The sequence below is a fragment of the Nesoenas mayeri genome (genome assembly GCF_963082525.1).
Source record: "Nesoenas mayeri genome assembly, chromosome: Z".
Lineage (NCBI taxonomy): Eukaryota > Metazoa > Chordata > Aves > Columbiformes > Columbidae > Nesoenas > Nesoenas mayeri.
Genome location: NC_137542.1, coordinates 49,852,002 through 49,870,489, shown reverse-complemented (window position 1 = coordinate 49,870,489; position 18,488 = coordinate 49,852,002). Strand labels below are relative to the sequence as shown.

General features: G+C 39.0%; 2 protein-coding genes across 3 annotated transcripts in view; one reads left to right on the top strand and one right to left on the bottom strand.

Moving 5' to 3' along the window:
- Positions 1 to 10,608, bottom strand: part of ERCC8 (ERCC excision repair 8, CSA ubiquitin ligase complex subunit) — a 31,728-nt gene extending 21,120 nt beyond the window's left edge. The window contains exons 1-6 of the mRNA XM_080362454.1: positions 10,401 to 10,608; positions 8,172 to 8,267; positions 7,921 to 8,022; positions 3,368 to 3,491; positions 1,744 to 1,825; positions 1,055 to 1,123 (exon numbers count right to left, since the gene is read on the bottom strand). Of these exons, the coding sequence (XP_080218580.1) occupies positions 1,055 to 1,123; positions 1,744 to 1,825; positions 3,368 to 3,491; positions 7,921 to 8,022; positions 8,172 to 8,267; positions 10,401 to 10,477 (550 nt within the window). The 5' untranslated portion in view covers positions 10,478 to 10,608. The remainder of the gene's footprint in view (positions 1 to 1,054; positions 1,124 to 1,743; positions 1,826 to 3,367; positions 3,492 to 7,920; positions 8,023 to 8,171; positions 8,268 to 10,400) is intronic.
- A 32-nt stretch (positions 10,609 to 10,640) lies between these two features.
- The window catches only part of NDUFAF2 (NADH:ubiquinone oxidoreductase complex assembly factor 2), a 60,770-nt gene continuing 52,922 nt past the window's right edge, over positions 10,641 to 18,488 (top strand). For both annotated transcript variants that reach the window (XM_080362451.1, XM_080362450.1), the window contains exon 1: positions 10,641 to 10,801. In XM_080362451.1, coding sequence (XP_080218577.1) covers positions 10,675 to 10,801 — 127 coding nt within the window. In that variant the 5' untranslated portion in view covers positions 10,641 to 10,674. The remainder of the gene's footprint in view (positions 10,802 to 18,488) is intronic.

Below are 18,488 nucleotides of genomic sequence, written 5' to 3'. Positions count from 1 at the left end.
CTTTCTTCTGCTTGCTTGAGTGGAATTGCAGTGAGCTGAAAGTGAAATAGAGTATTACATGTCTATACCTTCTGATAACAAAGATAGTTTTATCAATGCAAAACACATTATATAATAGTACAGCTACAGCTACTGAGTTTAAGTACTGTTATTAGATTTTGTGTTAGCACTGGTGTTCCCACACACAGAAGGCACTTTCCATTTCTTTTTTTCAAATCCTTTCAAAATGTTTGAGATGTCCATTGTAGCTGATTCAGTTCAGAAGAACTTACTGGCTTAAGCTCTGCATCTCACGAAAGCACAGAGGCTGCTTTTAGACTTGAGCTGGCCAGTGAAGAAACAGAGCTGCGTCTCTACATTGCTATGTATCAGGTAACTCTACAGTTTCTAGATCAGATCTGGCTCTTGCCTTGCTGGTTTGAAGCCTAAAGATTTACCGTGTAATTGCCTTCGCTTGAGCACATGTATATAGAGTCATACTCCAAAAGTAAATAGTAAAAAGACATTATGGGCAAATTCTCATTAAATGCAAAAAATAATCTATTATGCAACAATAGACCCCTGTGTTTACTGAATTAGGTAAATGCAAAGGACTCGAAACCACCCTTCTACAGCAAGTAGTACATTACATGTTATATAGAAACTTCTAAACAAATCCATGCAAGCACCCCCACACAATATTTTGTTGAAAATAGCCAAAGTTGCTTTTTTTTTTTTTTTTTAAGAAAAAAGGCAGCATCCCATATTCAATTTCCATGAACACAAAAACATCTACACTCTACTATGTAATAAATAGTAATCACTATTGATTAGGTCATGAAAATGCTCAAACATCTGTAATAACTGTTCATTAATTAATATTTGTATTCTCCAATTCATTAGCACTGGACTAACACTCCGAAGAATCTTTTGCCACTGTGTAACTTCCACAATGGCAATAAATAAATTAGTCATGATACTTACAAAGAACACATTGTATACAGTGTTTCTTTACAGGACTTGTTTTACTCAAAGTAGTTATTGTTTAACATTTATGTTTCAGACTAAAAAGTACCCTGCAGAATGTGAGAACAGGATCCAGACTTCAAGTCACAGAGCTGTACTTGGGGGCTTTTGGTACCAACTGTAACAAGAGAAACAAAAGACAGTTAAAAAAAAAACCCTGAGCATTCGAGAGAACAACAACAACAAAAAAATCTTGGCGATGACAAAGAAATAGAAGTGTTAGCTGCATAACAGTTCATTTAGTCAAAGCAATGCATTCTATTAACAGATTTCCATTTTTAGTCCAAGTAAATTTGCCATATAACAAACAAAATTTAGAAACTGAGGTAAACAGGACAGTACTTAAGAAATTTAAATATCTCCTCTTGAAATATTTTTTTCTAAACATAGTTAAATTGTTTACATGTAAGTATCACGCATTTCCTCCCCTCAATTTACACAATTTACTACGTTTGGATCTAATAACCTTCAAACGATAATTTATGTAATGAAAGATAACCTAATTATAGATAAGAATTTTTATCTAGAAGAACTGATTGATGCATTATTTCAGAAGAACAAGTGTGATATTCTTATTGACATCATCTGACTAATCCATCATACCAATGAGCTTCTACCTTACGAAGAATCAAAGTATGTAAAATTAAAACAGGTGAGGGAAAAATCTCCTACTGATTATTACTTGCCTTTTACTATAACCCTAAAATGCATTGGAATTTCTCAAAAACACATACACACCTGCTATTAAACAATGCTTTGTGGCAACTGGAGACATGTGATGGCTATAGACTGTTCCCTCAAAGTGAAATACATCTGCAGCCTGACAATAAGAAGATAAAATAAATCACAGCACCAAGTATGTTGTCAGAATGCAAATATCATTAAGTATTTTTTCAAGTAACCACTACAAATGAGACTAATACAAATATTGCTATTTGCATATTCACAATAACTCTCCTGCTTAGAAACCAGATCATGAAAACATCACAAACTAAATGTCTGTTTCCAACACTAGAAAAACTACTCCAGAGCTCAAAGATAACACAAAAGAAAGACCAATAGACCAATGGCTAATCTGAATAATGAATGGAAATTATTTACAAATTATAAAAAATTTGAAAAGCCACCGAGAAAAAACAGCAAACGAGAATGTTGTAATTTGGAAATAGAAGTCAACAGGAGACACCTAGACTAAATTTAGAAGCCTCTCGTCATTCACAAATATCACATAACTATCTGCAATTCCTCAAAAACAAAACAACCCACCAGACAATATTATTAGCTCTCTTGTGAGTGATAAAAATTAATGAAATATAATATTGACTAATCAATGCAATTACTTTCAGGAACAATTGCTCTTGTTGTCTTATTCTAAAATATTCTATAAATAAAAAACCCCAAACTTAAAACTAAGTTGTCTGTATTTTCAAATACACCATTTGGTGACAGAACAGGTCAAACAATAACCTTCATATGAACACAGTGTCTTTTAAGTGATGCTTACAGAACAACCTGCAAAAGGAACTGAGCTTTGCATTTACGAGATCTAGTAACTGCAAACACAACTTCATGTCTCACACACACACACACACACAAAAAAAAGTCAAAATTTATTTTTTATTTTGTCCCTAGGATGGGAAACCTCTTATTTTTTTTTAATTCTTTCACTATGCATGAAACAACATTCAAATAGCATCAGTGTAAATCCTTTAATACATGTGTGCTGGAGACAAGATAAATGCAGTCCAGAATTCATAGTTCAACAATTGGATGCAAGGATTAGTGAGTCAAAGCAACATTAAATCTTACAGAATCTTTTTACTTTAATCAAGCTAGTTACATTGGTTAGCATTTTCTCAATGGTTTTTCTCATTCTCCGAGAATTTTTAGAAATGGTGTCTATAGTGCTTATGATACCAGAATTTTGGACCTAATGATGCTGAACGTCAAGAAGCAGTGTTTAGGCCTTGGTTACTAAAAATAATTAGCCCTCCTGTACACTGCCATTACAGCCAACAATCCCCAGGAACAAACTTCAGACTACTCCTTGGTAGACAAGTTTACACAGCATAAATTCAAACAACTCTATTCTTGTTCACTGCAAAAGCACAAAGGAATTGTCCCAAGGGTTTCAAGCTCTCATACAGTTTAGATATTCACATCTTCAGAAACAGACAGGTACAAACCAAGGTATACATGAATGCCAGAACCACGGCACCCTCTTCTGCACCCACAGTTCTAGCCATCAGCTGTTTTTCATCCTTCTGGATGCTTGGTCCTGTTGAGCTCTGGGTGAACTGCCTATGTGGAATGAATAATACATATACAAAGAAGCCTGCAAGCTGTAGAAGTTCTCTCTTACTTGTAAAGTTTGTGTGTCCCATATTTTCAAGGTTTTATCAAATGAGCTCGATGTAAACATGCCAGTGTCATGAGGATACCACTGGACTGTCTCCACACTAAATCTATGTACATCAGGATGGCTCCTGAAATCAAGGGAAAGATTCCAGTGGTTAGCATCTTTATGATCTTCTTATAATTGTCTTGATATTCAACAACAAGCCAAAAACAGAGTTTAAACATTTTTTCTTTTAATTTGTAATGAAGTTTTCAAGAAGAACTAGGTGTTTTGGTATCTCAGTTCTCAATCAATCAACAATTACTGTGAAGAGCTGTCATTTCAAGAAACTATGGGTTAAGACACTCAAACTGAGGCATAAAAGGCACTAAAGGCTTTTGAAATGTTTAAAGTCTAATGTTTAAAGATCTAATGTTTAAAGTAAGCGTCTAACACTACAAACCATTCACGCTTGTGGAATCACACTGTCTTACAAATGTATCCACTGAACAATACAATCACATATACAGGTCAAAAAAACCCCATTATTATTAGCTAATAATTACAGCTGCATAGTCACTGGAAATTCATGTATACTGAAGTGACCAGGTAGCAGTGGACTGAGTTACTGAGTTAATTACTTTCACATTCAGAAATGAAAGAGGAAGAGCAATATGAAACTTTTAACTCAGTTATGCATAGTAAAAGAATGCAATATAGTTAATAATACATTAACAGTGGTTGGAAGACAGAACACAAGAGCCAATCTTGACAGTTCCAGGACACAACTCAACCAACCAGGCTCTGAACTAATACCTAAAATCAGTAATTAGATATAAAATAAGTCTATATGAATATGGCTTATAGATTTTAGGCATTTACTAAGTTAATAAGGTTCACAGATGTTAGGTGTTAGGCACTTGTAAGGCACATTAAGTAACAAGAAAGGTATTTAAGATAAGCAGGAGAAGGTTAGGAGACAATGAGCTTGTTCCTGGAAGATAAGGTGGTAAGACCAGTGTAGAGTCCAGCTTGAGATGAGTTACTACTATCTCTGCAATTTCAAGCTGAAAAACAAAGGGACTGTGCTTCCCAGAACCTGGGGTCAAGCAGCAGACAGCTTGAGAAAGACTTCTTACTTCATCCCAGGACCCTCGAAAGACCACCAACATATTGAACTACATATGTGCAAGGGACGTTTACATATGCTAAGTATTTCCAAGAAGTGCAATGAATATGTATGATCAGTGTGGATATAACATGTGCCTGGGAATTGTTCAGGGCCCTCCCTTGGCGAAAATTATTCTCGTGGGAACCAACAGGTCAATAAAAGGCGCCTGCTTCTAAAGTTGATTTGGTTTTAGAAGTTTCTTCAACTAGCTGATTTATGGTATCAGAACAATACAAGTCATTTCACGTGCCTGCTAGTCCACTCATACCTGAGCTGAATCCACATGGATCCAGCTTCAGGGACCAAACCCATGCTCCCAGACTCAGAAACACTATGCTGTTGTTGGTTAACCTTAGACAGCTACACACGACCACAGCCACTCACTTCCTCCGTCCCTGCAGTGTGATGGGGAAGAGAATCCAAATGGCAAATGCAAGATGAAAAAACTTGTTGGTTGAGATAAAGACATTTTAAAAAGTAAAAAGAAACAAAATAACACAACCCACATAAAAAGGAAAAACAAGTGATGCGAAAGCAATCCCTCATCACAGGCAGACTGATGCCCAGCTAGATCCAAACAATGGCAACCCCTGAAATCCCCCTGGCCCCCAATTTTATTGCTGCACATGATATTGTATGGTATGGAATATCAATATTCATTTGGTCAATTCAGGTCAGGTGTCCCAGCTGTGTTCCATCAGAGCTTCTTGTGGATCCCCAGCCTACAGGGGCAGAGGGAGGAATGGAAAGTGGCCTGACACTATGCAAATTCTGTTCAGCAACAGCTAGTACATCAGTGTGTTATGAAGACTGATCACAAATTCAAAACATATTACCATACAAGCTACTTTGAAGAAAATTAACTCCATCCCAGCCAGATGCAGTATATGTGGCTCCAACTGCAGCTAGTGAAGGGCTCACAAGCTTTCTTCACTTTAGCTCTTATCTTTGCATTGTTTTCTCAAGTGTCCTGGCTTCCAAACCATAACTATTGCAGGGGTATAATTGTGTAGCTCTGAAGGAATCACCTTTGATTCGTATAGGCTTAGCAGGGGTCACATGCCATTCCGCCTGCCATCAGGTTTTGGGGATATATGTTATTCTCAGTTCATTCTATATGCAGTAGTTTCCCCCATTACCCAGAATATCCTAATCTCTTCTACCAAAGAAAAATGCAGAATTAATTCTATGGATAGTAAGGTTACTACCATTCATTCTTCCTAGACAGGTTTTGAGTAGAGGAGACTACCTTACACACAGCATCAGTTATATATTATCTAGAAGGTGATATTGTTCAGTTACTCTCAAATGGCAGTTTTTGCCACAAGACACCGTGGACCTTATGAAACCATAAGTGGAACAAGTTCTTGGTTTTTGTAATAGTTGCCCTAAATTCTAGATAAGAAACACTGGGTAAATGACAGACTATCACCAGCAATTATCTCCTCTAATGTTTTGAACTACTGGACCCTCAGGAGTCCCAGTTCAGTCAATTCAGAAACAGCCTTAAAGGTTTTCTACCAAACACCTACCCTTCAAGCAGCTTTGAGAGCAGAATTGTTTCTGCCCTGCAAACCTGGAACACAGGCAAACTTTCTCAAGGCACTCAAAGACATGAGCCAGATAGTCACATGGGAAGTGTTTCTTACTGGTAATTACAAAATTAATTTATGATGTCAGGAACTCTGCATGAATAATATTCCAATAGCTGAAGCTATATCTGTAGCTATTAGCTACAATAAGTATTTAAAACATACTAGGAAGCTACAGGAATACTGAGAATAAATAACTGAGGCAAAAAACCTATGTTTACTTTAAGTGATAATAAGGCTAAAATTTAGAAAACTGTTTTACACAAAATCAGATTCTACTAGTATGATTTATGTCTCTAATCAACTGATAAGAAATAAAATATGCATCTACACAAATTAACACCTACTCAAGAAAAATACCTATCAACTAACTACACTCATAAACAAAATTTTCAAGTATGAAATACTTCTACTGACCTAAGTGAAGTTAACAATGGCATGATTTTAGCACAGATTTGCCAGTTTTTATGTGTCTTTGCAGTACGTATTTCTTCAGTTTGCTATATCTGTTCCAGAATTAATTTTGTTTTTGAAATTTGGGGATGTACAGTCATTACTTGTTCTTAGTTACGATTTTAATTAGTTTTGTTAAAGAAGTCCTATCCATCAACACTTACCAAATGTAGATTACTTGCAGTAGATTCTGTTCCTACGCGTTTGTTTTGATGCATGGTATATCACTCTTTCACTTTCTTGTGGTCCAAGATACCATTTAAGACTTTTATTGTTAAAAAACTTTTCTGTTATTGTGAATCTTACTTATGAAGGCCTTGGACCTCAAATAATTTGAAGACTGGGGAAAAACTAAGGGGAAAATGTAACTACTAATCTTTTATATAGTAGGATGTATGTTGGTACATGCCTCAGATTAAGTCCTAGTCTACTAGATAACCTTACCATGTAAATACAAGGAAAAAAACAGTTGTTGCTAGAAGACCTAATACCCATAACAGACAAATCTATACTGCGTGCAAGAAAAACCTGACAAATCAAAACAGGCTTTTAGTTGTTGTGTAGATTACACACAGTAAATACGCTGTTCTTCAGAAAAATATGACACAATTTTGTCAGTAACATATCTGTTTTCATTCAAACATGTTCTTAAGAAGTTTTGTATTACCTCAGAACCTGCTGAGTTACTTGGTTAACTTAAACCAGCAATTAGTAAAACTAGGAGAAGGGAGAAGGAAAATAAAACCAACAACTTCAAATCTATATTATTTTTTTTTTCCAATCAGATGAACAGGATTATGCAAACATTATTTTCCTTTTGCTTAAACACATAATTATTCAAAGATATATATATATCATATATATTTGTGGGATACATGGAATATTTCTACAACAGTCCCAAAATTACTTTTCCATAGTTACTGGCACAGAGTTTGCAAAATTTAACACAAAAAAATAACAAAATTCACAGGTGAGGAACTGTGACCTAGAAGAGGGTTGGAGGTCTTTTTGTCTTCTTGTTGTGTTAAAAAATGAAATTGGAGTACTAAGTCTGACTTTTTTGTGTGGTCTACAGCAACAAAAGCTGTTATGTATATCGTAACTGTTAGACAATCAAGAAAAAACAATTAGGTCCTGCTACTTAGTAAATTGCAGAAATCCTCACAAAGTTTTTGTTTGTTTGATTGATTTTTTCATAAAGCCAAATACCATAATGAATCATGCTAGCCTTCAATGATTTCTGGCACTATTTTCTACAGACTTTTTACCCTAGAAATAAGAATGCACATTAATTTGTGAGTTTAATGCTAGTCACATAAGAGATACCAATGTGAACTTCTAATAGAATTTTTAGTACCTACCTTCCCACAGAACAAAGTGCTTTACATGTGTAACTTGGTTTTCTGCTCAAGTTTTCAAGGTCATAAAGCACAATAACACCATCTGACCCACCGGATAACATGCTGAAAGTGTTAATAAAGCACACAAGTTACAACACTCATTATCTCAACATTCCTGATATAACTGACTGTTCAGCAAGAAAATAAACCCATAATACCAAAACACAGTGAAGTTCTCATATACATTTTTACCAAATAAAGTATATACTTACTATCTTCCCTCAACAGGCTCAATATCAAGGGTGTTGACACCACTTCCATGTATCCTTTCAACATCTCTATCTTTATTTAATTCCAAACTTAGAACCCTAAAAACAGTAACAGCACAAACAAAAAAAAGAAAAACAGATACATGAACAACAAGAACAGAACTGCAGAATGTTACTATGTAGCTCTAAGTAACTCAAGCTGCAGTTTCACTCTCCATCAACACATTTAACCCACTCCTGTTACTTTTTGCAAAACTAGACTTGCAGACATGATACAGGGCTGGAAATAACTCCTGTGAAGCTGGCAGAAAAAAAATATTTCACTCTTTAAGTTGTTTGGAAAGTAAGAGAGAAATAAATAAGTAAAATTAGCTCAAAGAAATACCAAAACTGCATTTGGGAGTCAACATGTGAAACAAAAAGCAGAATGTATTAGACAACATCAATTAAAAGAAACATTAAAAAGCAGTTGTCGTAGCTGCAACTTAGAAGCTCCATCATGTACCATCCTTCCAAGCTTCATCTTACTTGGAACTACAGACACCTTGTGGACAGATTAATGTAGTTTAACAAATTACAGTGTTTCCTTTAAAGAAATGATACTGTGTTGTCTGTAACATTAAATAAAAACCAGATTAACCAACTGACGAGGGCTCCAAGGTAAAATTTTCTGAGCTGCAGTCAGTGTCTTGTACTAGTTATCAGTAGCATGTATCTTTAAAAATGTTAATACTACGTAGTAAAAAAAAAGAAAAAAAGAAACAAATTCTGCTTCCTTAAACCATACTACCTGATACAAAATCAGTCTTACAAGATGATCAGTACTTTCTACAGCACTATTTTGTAAAAACCACTATCAACAAAAATATAGCTAGGTAGATGACTAAAAAAATGTATGGCAAGAGAGCTCCTACTCAGCTTCAGTGGCAAAAATCTCAATGTGAGACTGCTACAGGCAGAACCCCGACAGTATGCTTGCGGGCATGCTTCAAAAGTAGACAAGTCATTTAAGCTCTTTTAAAAGATATTAACTATAATTACGCAAGAAGTCACCTAGAATAAGAATTTTGACATTTACAAGATATCTAGTTCAAAACTTTCGGAGTTGAGATTGAAATCTAGTGAAGAAATATACTGCCTTAGGAAATATTTTAAAACATATGATTTGAACATGTAGTTACAAATACCATCTACTAAAGACAATAGATTATTTATTTTTAAAGTAAAAATTATAGTTTATGAAGGGAAGTTTTAGGTAGACAGTCTTCCAAGTAATGTAAATTCTGCTCACTGTGCTTCCATTGTTAACACTGAACACTGCATGATTGCTGAGGACACAGAAAGGATGTAACTGTGTTGCCAAAACGCACACAGAAAGGAGCTCCCTGAATCACCAAAATTCATTTCAGTTTCAAACAAATTCTTTTTACAATGATACAGCCACAAAAGCTGCATCATTGTATGGGTAAATCACCAACACAAATGCTTTGGAGGGACTGAAGTGAGGTTAGCTTTATTGGATATGTCTTAAAATACAGCAGCAAAACTGATTATGTGATAATGAAAAAAATATTATCACATTATAACCTTTAGTGGAAATATTAACAAGCCTTTCTATGCAGTCATCACTTTCCAAAAAAGCTGTTGTGAAGTTAATACAACTCCCTCATCTGATTCTTCTGCAACCTGCCAACAGGCCAAGCTTTGGAAAGAGGCAGGACGAACTGAGGCAGGCACACAAGCAGCACAGAACTCCGGTTTCCTCACAAAGCGGAGCATGGCCGCACGCAAACTGAAGCACCTGGTGAAGCCGCCCGGACGGCAAGGGCAGTAACACTGCCCAGCCCACCGGCCCAGCCTTGCTCAGCCCGCCCCAGGCTGCTCATCCACACACATCAACAAAAACAAACACGGGAAACTCCGAGACGAGGCACGGCAGGGAGGGGGGAGCCTCTGCCGGGGAGCCCAGGCGTTCCCAGCTCCTACACTGCGGCTCCCCGCGCCCGGAGCGCACAGCGGGGCAGCGGCAGGGCTGCTCGGCTCTCCGGGCCGGAGCGGCAGCGAGGGCGGTCCCGGGCTCCACCTCAGGCCGGCCCGGTCTGGGTCTGGAGCGGGCTCCCCGCAGCCCGGGGCTGCAGCGACCGCCTCAGGCCAGCCTGCGGTGGCCCCCCCAGGGCCTTCCCGCGCCGCAAGACCCCGCGCTGGGCCCGGCTCCCCATCGGCCCCCGCTACCTCCGGGTGGACTCGGCCCGGCGCAGCCGCACTGGATCGTCGATCCCGGCCTGACGGGCCGAAATGAAGCTCAGCATGTCTGCCCCACGGACCCACCGGCCGCCTCTCCGCCATCTTAGGCCGGGATTGGCTCGGGGCTGCCCGACCGCCACCAATGGCGAGTGGCGTTGCTGGCATGCCGGTGGCCCGTGGGCGGGGTCGGGCACACGCCGGGGCGCAGGTGCGCGCGGGGCGGGGCGGGGCCGGGCCGGTTGGCGGCGACCTTGTCCGCGGGATGAGCGCGGCCTGGCGGGCCCTGCGCGCGCTGCGCCTGCGGCTCCTCGGGCCCGGCAAGGAGCTGGTGGGCACCGACCAGTTCGGCAACAAGTACTTCCGGGTGCCGCAGCACGAGACCCGCGCAGGTAGGCCGGGCCGGGCCGGGCGGGGCGGCGGCAGCGGGAGCCGAGCGCGCGGGGCAGTGTCTGCCTGCCGCTGCGGGACCCCCGGGGGCGCGGTTGGTGCCCGCGTTGCTGCTGCCCGCGGTCAGCCGGGCGGTTTGGCGGTGGCGGCGGCTGTCCGGTGGCGAAGATGGGAGGCTTGCAAGCGGAGGAAGGGTCGCGGCTGCCGGGGGTCGCTGGGTGGGCCCGTTCTGTGCGACTCGTTTGTTCCTCATGAGGCCGGTGCTCTAGCGCGAGGGAAAACCTACGGCTGTCATCGGCAGACTTCAGAGCGGAGACATCACTCTGCAGTAGGAAGGCAGCAGTAAGCAAACTGACTCTTCTTAATAATTTAGAGCACTTTTGGACATGTTTTTAAATTATTTCCTGTGTGTATGTTTGCTCACTGCTGAGGAAGAGCAGCCTTCTAGGTTACTGCCTTGTGTTCCAGGAGCCTGGATGCTATTATAGCATGTCCTCACATCATTCTTTGCGGATGCTGCTGTTACTCTGCGTATTTATGTATAATTTATGGAAGGTAGCTTCCCTGGAGGAGTCTGAGTGCACATGGTACAGTATGTTGCAGTACTGTTTCCTCGCCCCGCTAAGGCTTGTTTCTCTGCTGTGCTCCACGTGTTTTGTGTGACCACATCAGCTAGAGCACCCCCAGATTTGGAGACTTTCTACCCGAGTACAATGAGAAACAGAAAGTTTGAGTCTGTGCAGCCGCCTAAGTCAGTGCCATTCCTAAAAGGAAAGAGGGGCAGGAAGGGGCACACACCTTCCATTCAGAAACGTGATGTCTTCTGGAGTTGTTTTGCCTTAAGAGCTGTTCTCTTGACCGGTTTTGTGCAACTTCACAAATACCTGCCAGTGACTTAAAGCAGGTCTGCTCAAACAAGTGTCCAGAAGGGTGATGTGCATGCCCTTTCATCAGCAGCATCTTTTTCCTTTGAGTTAATATCACAGTGTAACATTTCCAGGCTTTCTGCATCTTGCTTTCATCTTTTCGTCTTCTCACTGTTGTGGTTCATGGTGACTTTGAGGAGTGTACAAAAGGCTGTGTCTTCCAGCATACAGGAAGCAGCAAAAACTACAGTCAGGTTTCTTGTGTGTCACTACTTCAGTGTCATTCCGTATTTACCAGTGAAAATGACTTTTTTTATCAGAAATGCTCTCAGAGTTTTTCTTGATATTTAAATGATCTAAAGAAACCTAATCCGTTAGCAGAATGAAAGAACTCTGAATGAAGTAGGCAAGACTTCCCCACAGGAAAAAGAAATCAATGGTGATTTTTTTTTTTCATTAAAGTGTTCAAACATTGCATTTTATTCTGTTGATTTGGTCTTTATTACATTAATTGATGGAACTCTAGTGGTAAAATCGGACACCCTTGACTGTGAGTTGCGGAATGTAATAATCATTAAAGAGGGAGGGCCCTGCCTTGTCCTTGACAAGGGTTTAGAATAGAAATACATGGAGCCTATGGTGCAAAGAATTAATGTTCATTTCTGTCAGATGTGAGTTGCTCTCTCCTACACTCAGTCCACAGTCCAGGATGCTCTTGGATCCTGGGCCTTTGGCCACATTACTAAGGAGTGGTAGGAGCAGGTCAGTGGATCCAAGTGGCTGATGCTGAGTCTTCTCATACCTCCATCACATGTGATTCAGAAAGTTTACTTCAGACTAAATTTAACCTGTTTCCCAAGATTGAATGTCTACAATACATGTAGTTGGAAGGTCTCAAAAAGGTAAATGCTGGAGGAGTGGCCTTCACATTTCCTTAGCACCTAATATTCTGTTAGTTTTGAAATGTTTTGTGAGGATTGCTTCTTAAAAAAATCAAGTTGTGCACACAGAAAATGTTTTGACATCCAAATCAGCACATGGTAAATAGAGGCAGCACAGGATTCACTGCAAAACCACACATGCTCTGAATTGCATCACTGCTGCATCACTCACAAATATTCTAAAATGTAGGCTGTCCAGGTCAAACTCAAGATGTAGCAACCATTACCTGTTTGTAGTCATAGAAAAGTTGTCTTGCATTCCTGATTTTGACTGTCTCTGAATAACTAGCTTAGTAAAAGAAGAACTGGTGACTCGAATATATTTCATTGTGGTGTAGGGAATTATGGTAGAGATGAGTTAGATAAACAACAGTATTGACTGTCAGGGGCATGCAAAGGTGCTAATTTTAACAAGTGTTTTGCCTTATTTTAAAAAGGCCTAATGATTAATGACAAAAAGATGAGCTTGCAAGTGTGACATAGTTCTGCTGGGTGAATATGGTTTGGAGACGAAGGGAAGGAAAATGTAAAACTGGAACTCTTTCAATCTGATGGTGTTAATTCTCTTGAAAGGGAGAAAGTGAATGTTGATCAAGCTGGAATACAAGAGGTTCCACTTAAATTTGAGAAAAAACTTCTTCTCAGTAAGGGTGACAGAACACTGGAACAGGCTGCCCAGGGGGGTTGTGGAGTCTCCTTCTCTGGAGACATTCAAAACCCGCCTGGACTTGTTCCTGTGTGATCGCACTTAGGCGTTCCTGCTCCAGCAGGGGGATTGGACTAGATGATCTTTTGAGGTCCCTTCCAATCCCAAACATACTGTGATACTGTGTGAAAGGCCCTACACTGTAAGAATAAGAAGTTAGTAGATTCAGTAGAGAAAGTAATTGCTAGAAATAGGAATTAAGAAGAATTTAAGTGTCAAGACAGAGGGGAAAGACCCTGAAAGAGGAACCATTCTGCCCATAGGAATACAAAAGAATTCAGAATTAGAGTAATGGTGGGACTGAAGGTACACTGTGTAATGTTTGTCAGGGACTTTTATTTTCAAGTAAGAAGAAACTATAATCCCCAAGTCAAGTCAAACCTTCAGCACTATGGTGAAGTTTCCTCATTTGTGAGAAAAGATAACTGTATTTAATGACATTCTGCAAGTGTTATGTTTAAAAGATTATCTTAAAGGGTTGGTGCAGATTTAAATATTACAACTGCACCGTGCTTGTCATGAGAGGTCCACCTGGATGGAACATGGAAGATGGGAATAGACAGTCGGGTAGTGGTGATTGATGACTCATTTCAGTATCTCAGATGATTATTTTGCTAAGCAGACTAGATTTACCAATGTAATGCATTTATTTTTCTCGTATAACATGCTGTCAGGACATTGCCATAGCTTTGCTGTGTGATGAATTGTTCTTGCTGCAGAATGTGGAGTGATACTTAAAATGTTCATATTTTTTTAATTACAAAACAAATTCCTCACACAATTTATGCATTTATTGCAACAAACCATATCTTACAGGAAATGGCTTATTCCATTTTCCTTTGAAAATACTTTATAAGGACTCTTAATAACCAATTTATTAAAAAAAATGCAGGAAGATAAGAAGCACTAAACATTAAGATCTGGTATATATTTTTTTCTAAAGGCTGATTAATGGGCAGCTTATATTTAAGCTTTTTCAGTATCGTCATTTGTACTGTCATCTATTGTAGTGATTAAGAGTTAAAACGAGCACTCCATGGAATACAAGCATATGCAAGCTTTTATAAGAACAGTAAGTCAACAGCAAAAGGTTAGTTTCTTTAAAAGATGATGTATCAGTGCCAAAACCATGGTTCAAGTTTTAAACTTCCCTTTGGCAAAGCAGCAGACTCAGATTTGACTTGTTTTGGAGTTGCAGCCTACCAGGAGCATCTGGAAAAAGCCCAAAGTATTCTGTATCTATAGGTTTTTATGTGTTGAATTAACTCTGTGTTCAGGGGTGTATGTGGCCTCAGCCTCTGATAAGAGCTTTGAGCAGGAAACTGCCAAGCTAAACACCTTTCTCAGTATTCTTGTAAATATAATCTGAAACAAAAGTGGCATTACCAAGTCTCAGTTGTAAATTTTGTTGCTAATAACTGAATGTAAGCACTGACTTCTGTGGAAAACCTCTTGTTCATGTGAAATGCCTACTTGGGTTCACATAAAAGGCCCGTTTCTTGTGGACTCTTTTTCTCCAGAAACCTGAAGTGTGCAAATAAGAAAGAATCTACATGAAGATACTAATTGCTCAATTGCCTGAGACATGTAGGATGTCGGAAATCTTACTGAATCCAGACTTCAATAGAAATAGATAGATTTTAGTGGAAGTTAGAAAAAATTACAATTCTGTTGAGATAAAGGAATCCTCTGGGATTTTAGCTACTTGTTTTCTGTTTTAGATAGTGGCATATTCCCTTTCTGTGCATCAGAAGTGAGGAATGGAATTTCAGTTTTTCCCACAGTTTGCTATAAAATAGAATTTTATGGCAAAGACTAGACTGAAACATTCCTGTAATGCTTTGTGGTGAACAGGATAGAGTGGAAGGAACACCACCTTATCTGCACTTCTGAGGTGGAGCTCCGTTTTTCTTTCGGCTTAGAATATTACTTTTCTCACTAGCAGGAATGAAGTCTGAGGAAGAGGCAGAAGCTGATTCCGATTGTATGAAGCATTCATAAACTGATTATCAGGTGTTGCACATAATTCTCCAGAAAATTGGTGAACACACACACACACAAGTTTTACAAGCTAGTTTTTCAAGTGTTGGTGGAAAACTACTAAACTTGTCTTAGTTTACATGTCTAGCTTTAAGATACTTAGGGAACACAGAATTTGAATTTTGGTTAATTAATATGGAACCAAATTTTAAAAGATTCTGTTATTTCAGATATGGAAATAAGTGTAATGAGAAAGCGTTCCTTTTCACATAGGGAGTTTTTATCCAGATACACACTTGCATCCAGTGATAGCTGGTGGTTACAAGTTTGTTCGGATGGGGGCACCATTGTTTCAGAAACAGCGCATGATTGCAGCTTGCCTAATATTCCTTTTGGGTGAGACTGCAGAACAGAGAAACTTAGCTCTAAAATAATTGTGTTTGTACAAAAATAAAACTTTCATTGCAGACTGCCAACTTCTAGGACAATAATTCTGGATTGACAAAATAGGTCCTCAGTCTGGGTGATGTGTTATGCAACAAAGCAATTACACTGCAGATTATAAAAGCATTAATATTTGAAAAACAGTGTTTAGGTGCAGTTACAAGTTTTTCCTTCAGCTGCCAAAAGTGAATTGACAACAGGCATGGTATATTAATCTTGCTGACTTGAAAACTTGGAATAGCAGTAAGTAGTCATATGGACAGGAAGTAACTTGCATGTTATCTGTTGACATGGCCAGGTTTGATCTTCAGTGTGTGTATTGATATTAAAGTGGAATGCTAATCTTGTTGAATTTTTACCTACCAGTGTTAAGTTTTACATGCTGTACATTTTTTGCTTTTAATTATTGTGGTTTTGGTTTGAGAACCTGCTTTGACTCTTTCAGTAGAGGTGGGGGGGAGGTGTGATGATTTTGGTTTTTTTGAGGTCTGTTTGATAGCCAAAAATCAAATAGTAAAAAATATATCTTCTTAGTTTCCTTGTGTTAATAGCTTTCTTTTTACTGTATATAGAGAATGGAGCAATAAATTGCTGGCTAGATGTGTGTTTTTAATAGCTGGAAGAATCTTACTTGATTTTGTAAATCCTGCTGACTTAAACTGCTGCCAGCTGTGGAGTGCAGAGTATCAGCCCTTTTGGTAGTTATTGCAATCATGTTTCTTTAGGCATGGCTTTTCTAGGAGTTAATATAACTTCAGGGTACCTGGGCTGTCTTGTTGAAGTTGCTTGCACTTTGTTTTCTTGCCTGTATCTCCAAAAGTGGTGTGACTCACCACTGCCTTGTAAGTTGTCACAGGTGAGCCTGTTATGGGTTCTCGGTGACAGGAGAAGGACAGCTGCCCCAGAAATAGAGCTTATGAAACTGTGAGCAGATTTGCCCATATTTCATCCTTGGAACATAAGAGTTATGAGTCTTGCAAACACGATCATTATATCAATCAGGATTGTTTGCCTATCATCATACCTGCTCTATGGCTAAATTCTGTCGCTTTTAGTTTCATTATCCTGAAATACAAGGAGAATTTAACTTATTTTTCTGGTTCAAAATGAGAGAAAAAAATGGTCATTAATATATATAAGTACAGGTCACCTCCTCTATATAAAGCTTTAGGATTTGAAATTATAGTGGCAAACTAAAGAACAGTAATAGCCTTGAAGTATGTCTGTAGCTGGTACAGGAAACATTTTCTAGTATGTCTTTGTAATTAATTTGAACTCATTATTTGGATGAATTTGAATTAACAAGTTTATAAATACTGTCCAAATGCTTTGTTAACTGTGATTGTCATATGAAAATTTTCAATGTCTGCTTTTGTTGGTACCTTATTTGGTGTATCTTTTTAGAATTGGTTTATTGCTGTAAAATAAGACTAGAAAGACAAAGCACTTAAATAAAAGCGGAGGGCCTACATTATTATTTTTTAAAATAAGATAGAATAGAAGGGTAAAGAGCTGAACAAAAGAGTGCAGTTGAGAAACTATAGTAAAAGAGAGGTTAAATAAAAGGAACTGAAGAAGGCTGGCATGCTACCCTGTGGGCCACTGTAACCTTTTCAGTTTCTCCTGAAGAACAGACAAGGTGGTAAGGAATTAGGTTTGACTTCTGCTTTGTACAATAATATTTTTGTGTTCTTTACAGATCTTTCAAATACCAAATAAAGTTTCTGTCCTAAGAGGCTTGGTAGTTTTAAGGTCAGATGTACAGAGATAAGAACTTCTTTGCTTTGAGGACAGGGAATAATCAGTTTCATGCTCTGCCTCTGGGTACAAGAATGACACAGAAAGGAGGAACGCTTAAAAATGAGTGTGACAAGTTGAGGAAATGGAAATGATGACATAGGAAGGTAAGATCTTAGCTTCTAGGTATTCATATTTGTAGCTATGTGCATATGAAACTGAAGGTGTTATCATTTCACCCTTGAAGTGAAGGATAAATTTGGCTAAACTTTTCTGTCTAGGTCATCTCGAGGCACCACCAGGGGGAATTATTGTCTGTATGAAATCTGTTTCTGATCAGGAGAGGCCAAAGAAAGGATGCATTCTGGCAGACTTCTGCAGGTGGTAGTCAGTGCTGTAGGAGCTGATAGGGTCACAAGCTTTGGAACTTACGAAGCACGTGGACTGATTGATGTTTTATACCTGTAAGAGGGATGTTGAACTCAGGGATGGGGAAAAGTTGGTCCATACTGGGAAGTTTGAATGGAAATATATATAGTGCTATGCAGCAGCATGACCCCTGCAATGTCTGGGGAGTACCCTGAAGATTTGAGCTACATCTTACTTTATATCTGGCAGAATTAATGCCCTTGAAAAGGGCTTAAATCCTGTCACCGATATCCAGTCGGAAAGTGAAAATGGATGTCAGTGAGAATGGCATTGCATCAGCCAAAAATGTTATCGATTGTTACAGTTAATAGAGAGAATGGGAGAGAACAGTTATATAAGGGCCCATTGCTCGCATGTCATCAGTATTTCTACAGGGATGTTGTTTGGAAGCATATTGGAAGAAAATGCCTGTTTGGTAAATACATGCTTCTACATTAGTAGCCTGTATACATTGACCTGAGTCCAATTTCAGGCTTGCAGCGGAACTTCCTAGAATGCAGAATTTCCAAACACCATATTTTTTAAAGCAGCTTAGACTTCCCACACCCACAAAAGTGGGAATATATATTCCTGTCAGTCATTTCAT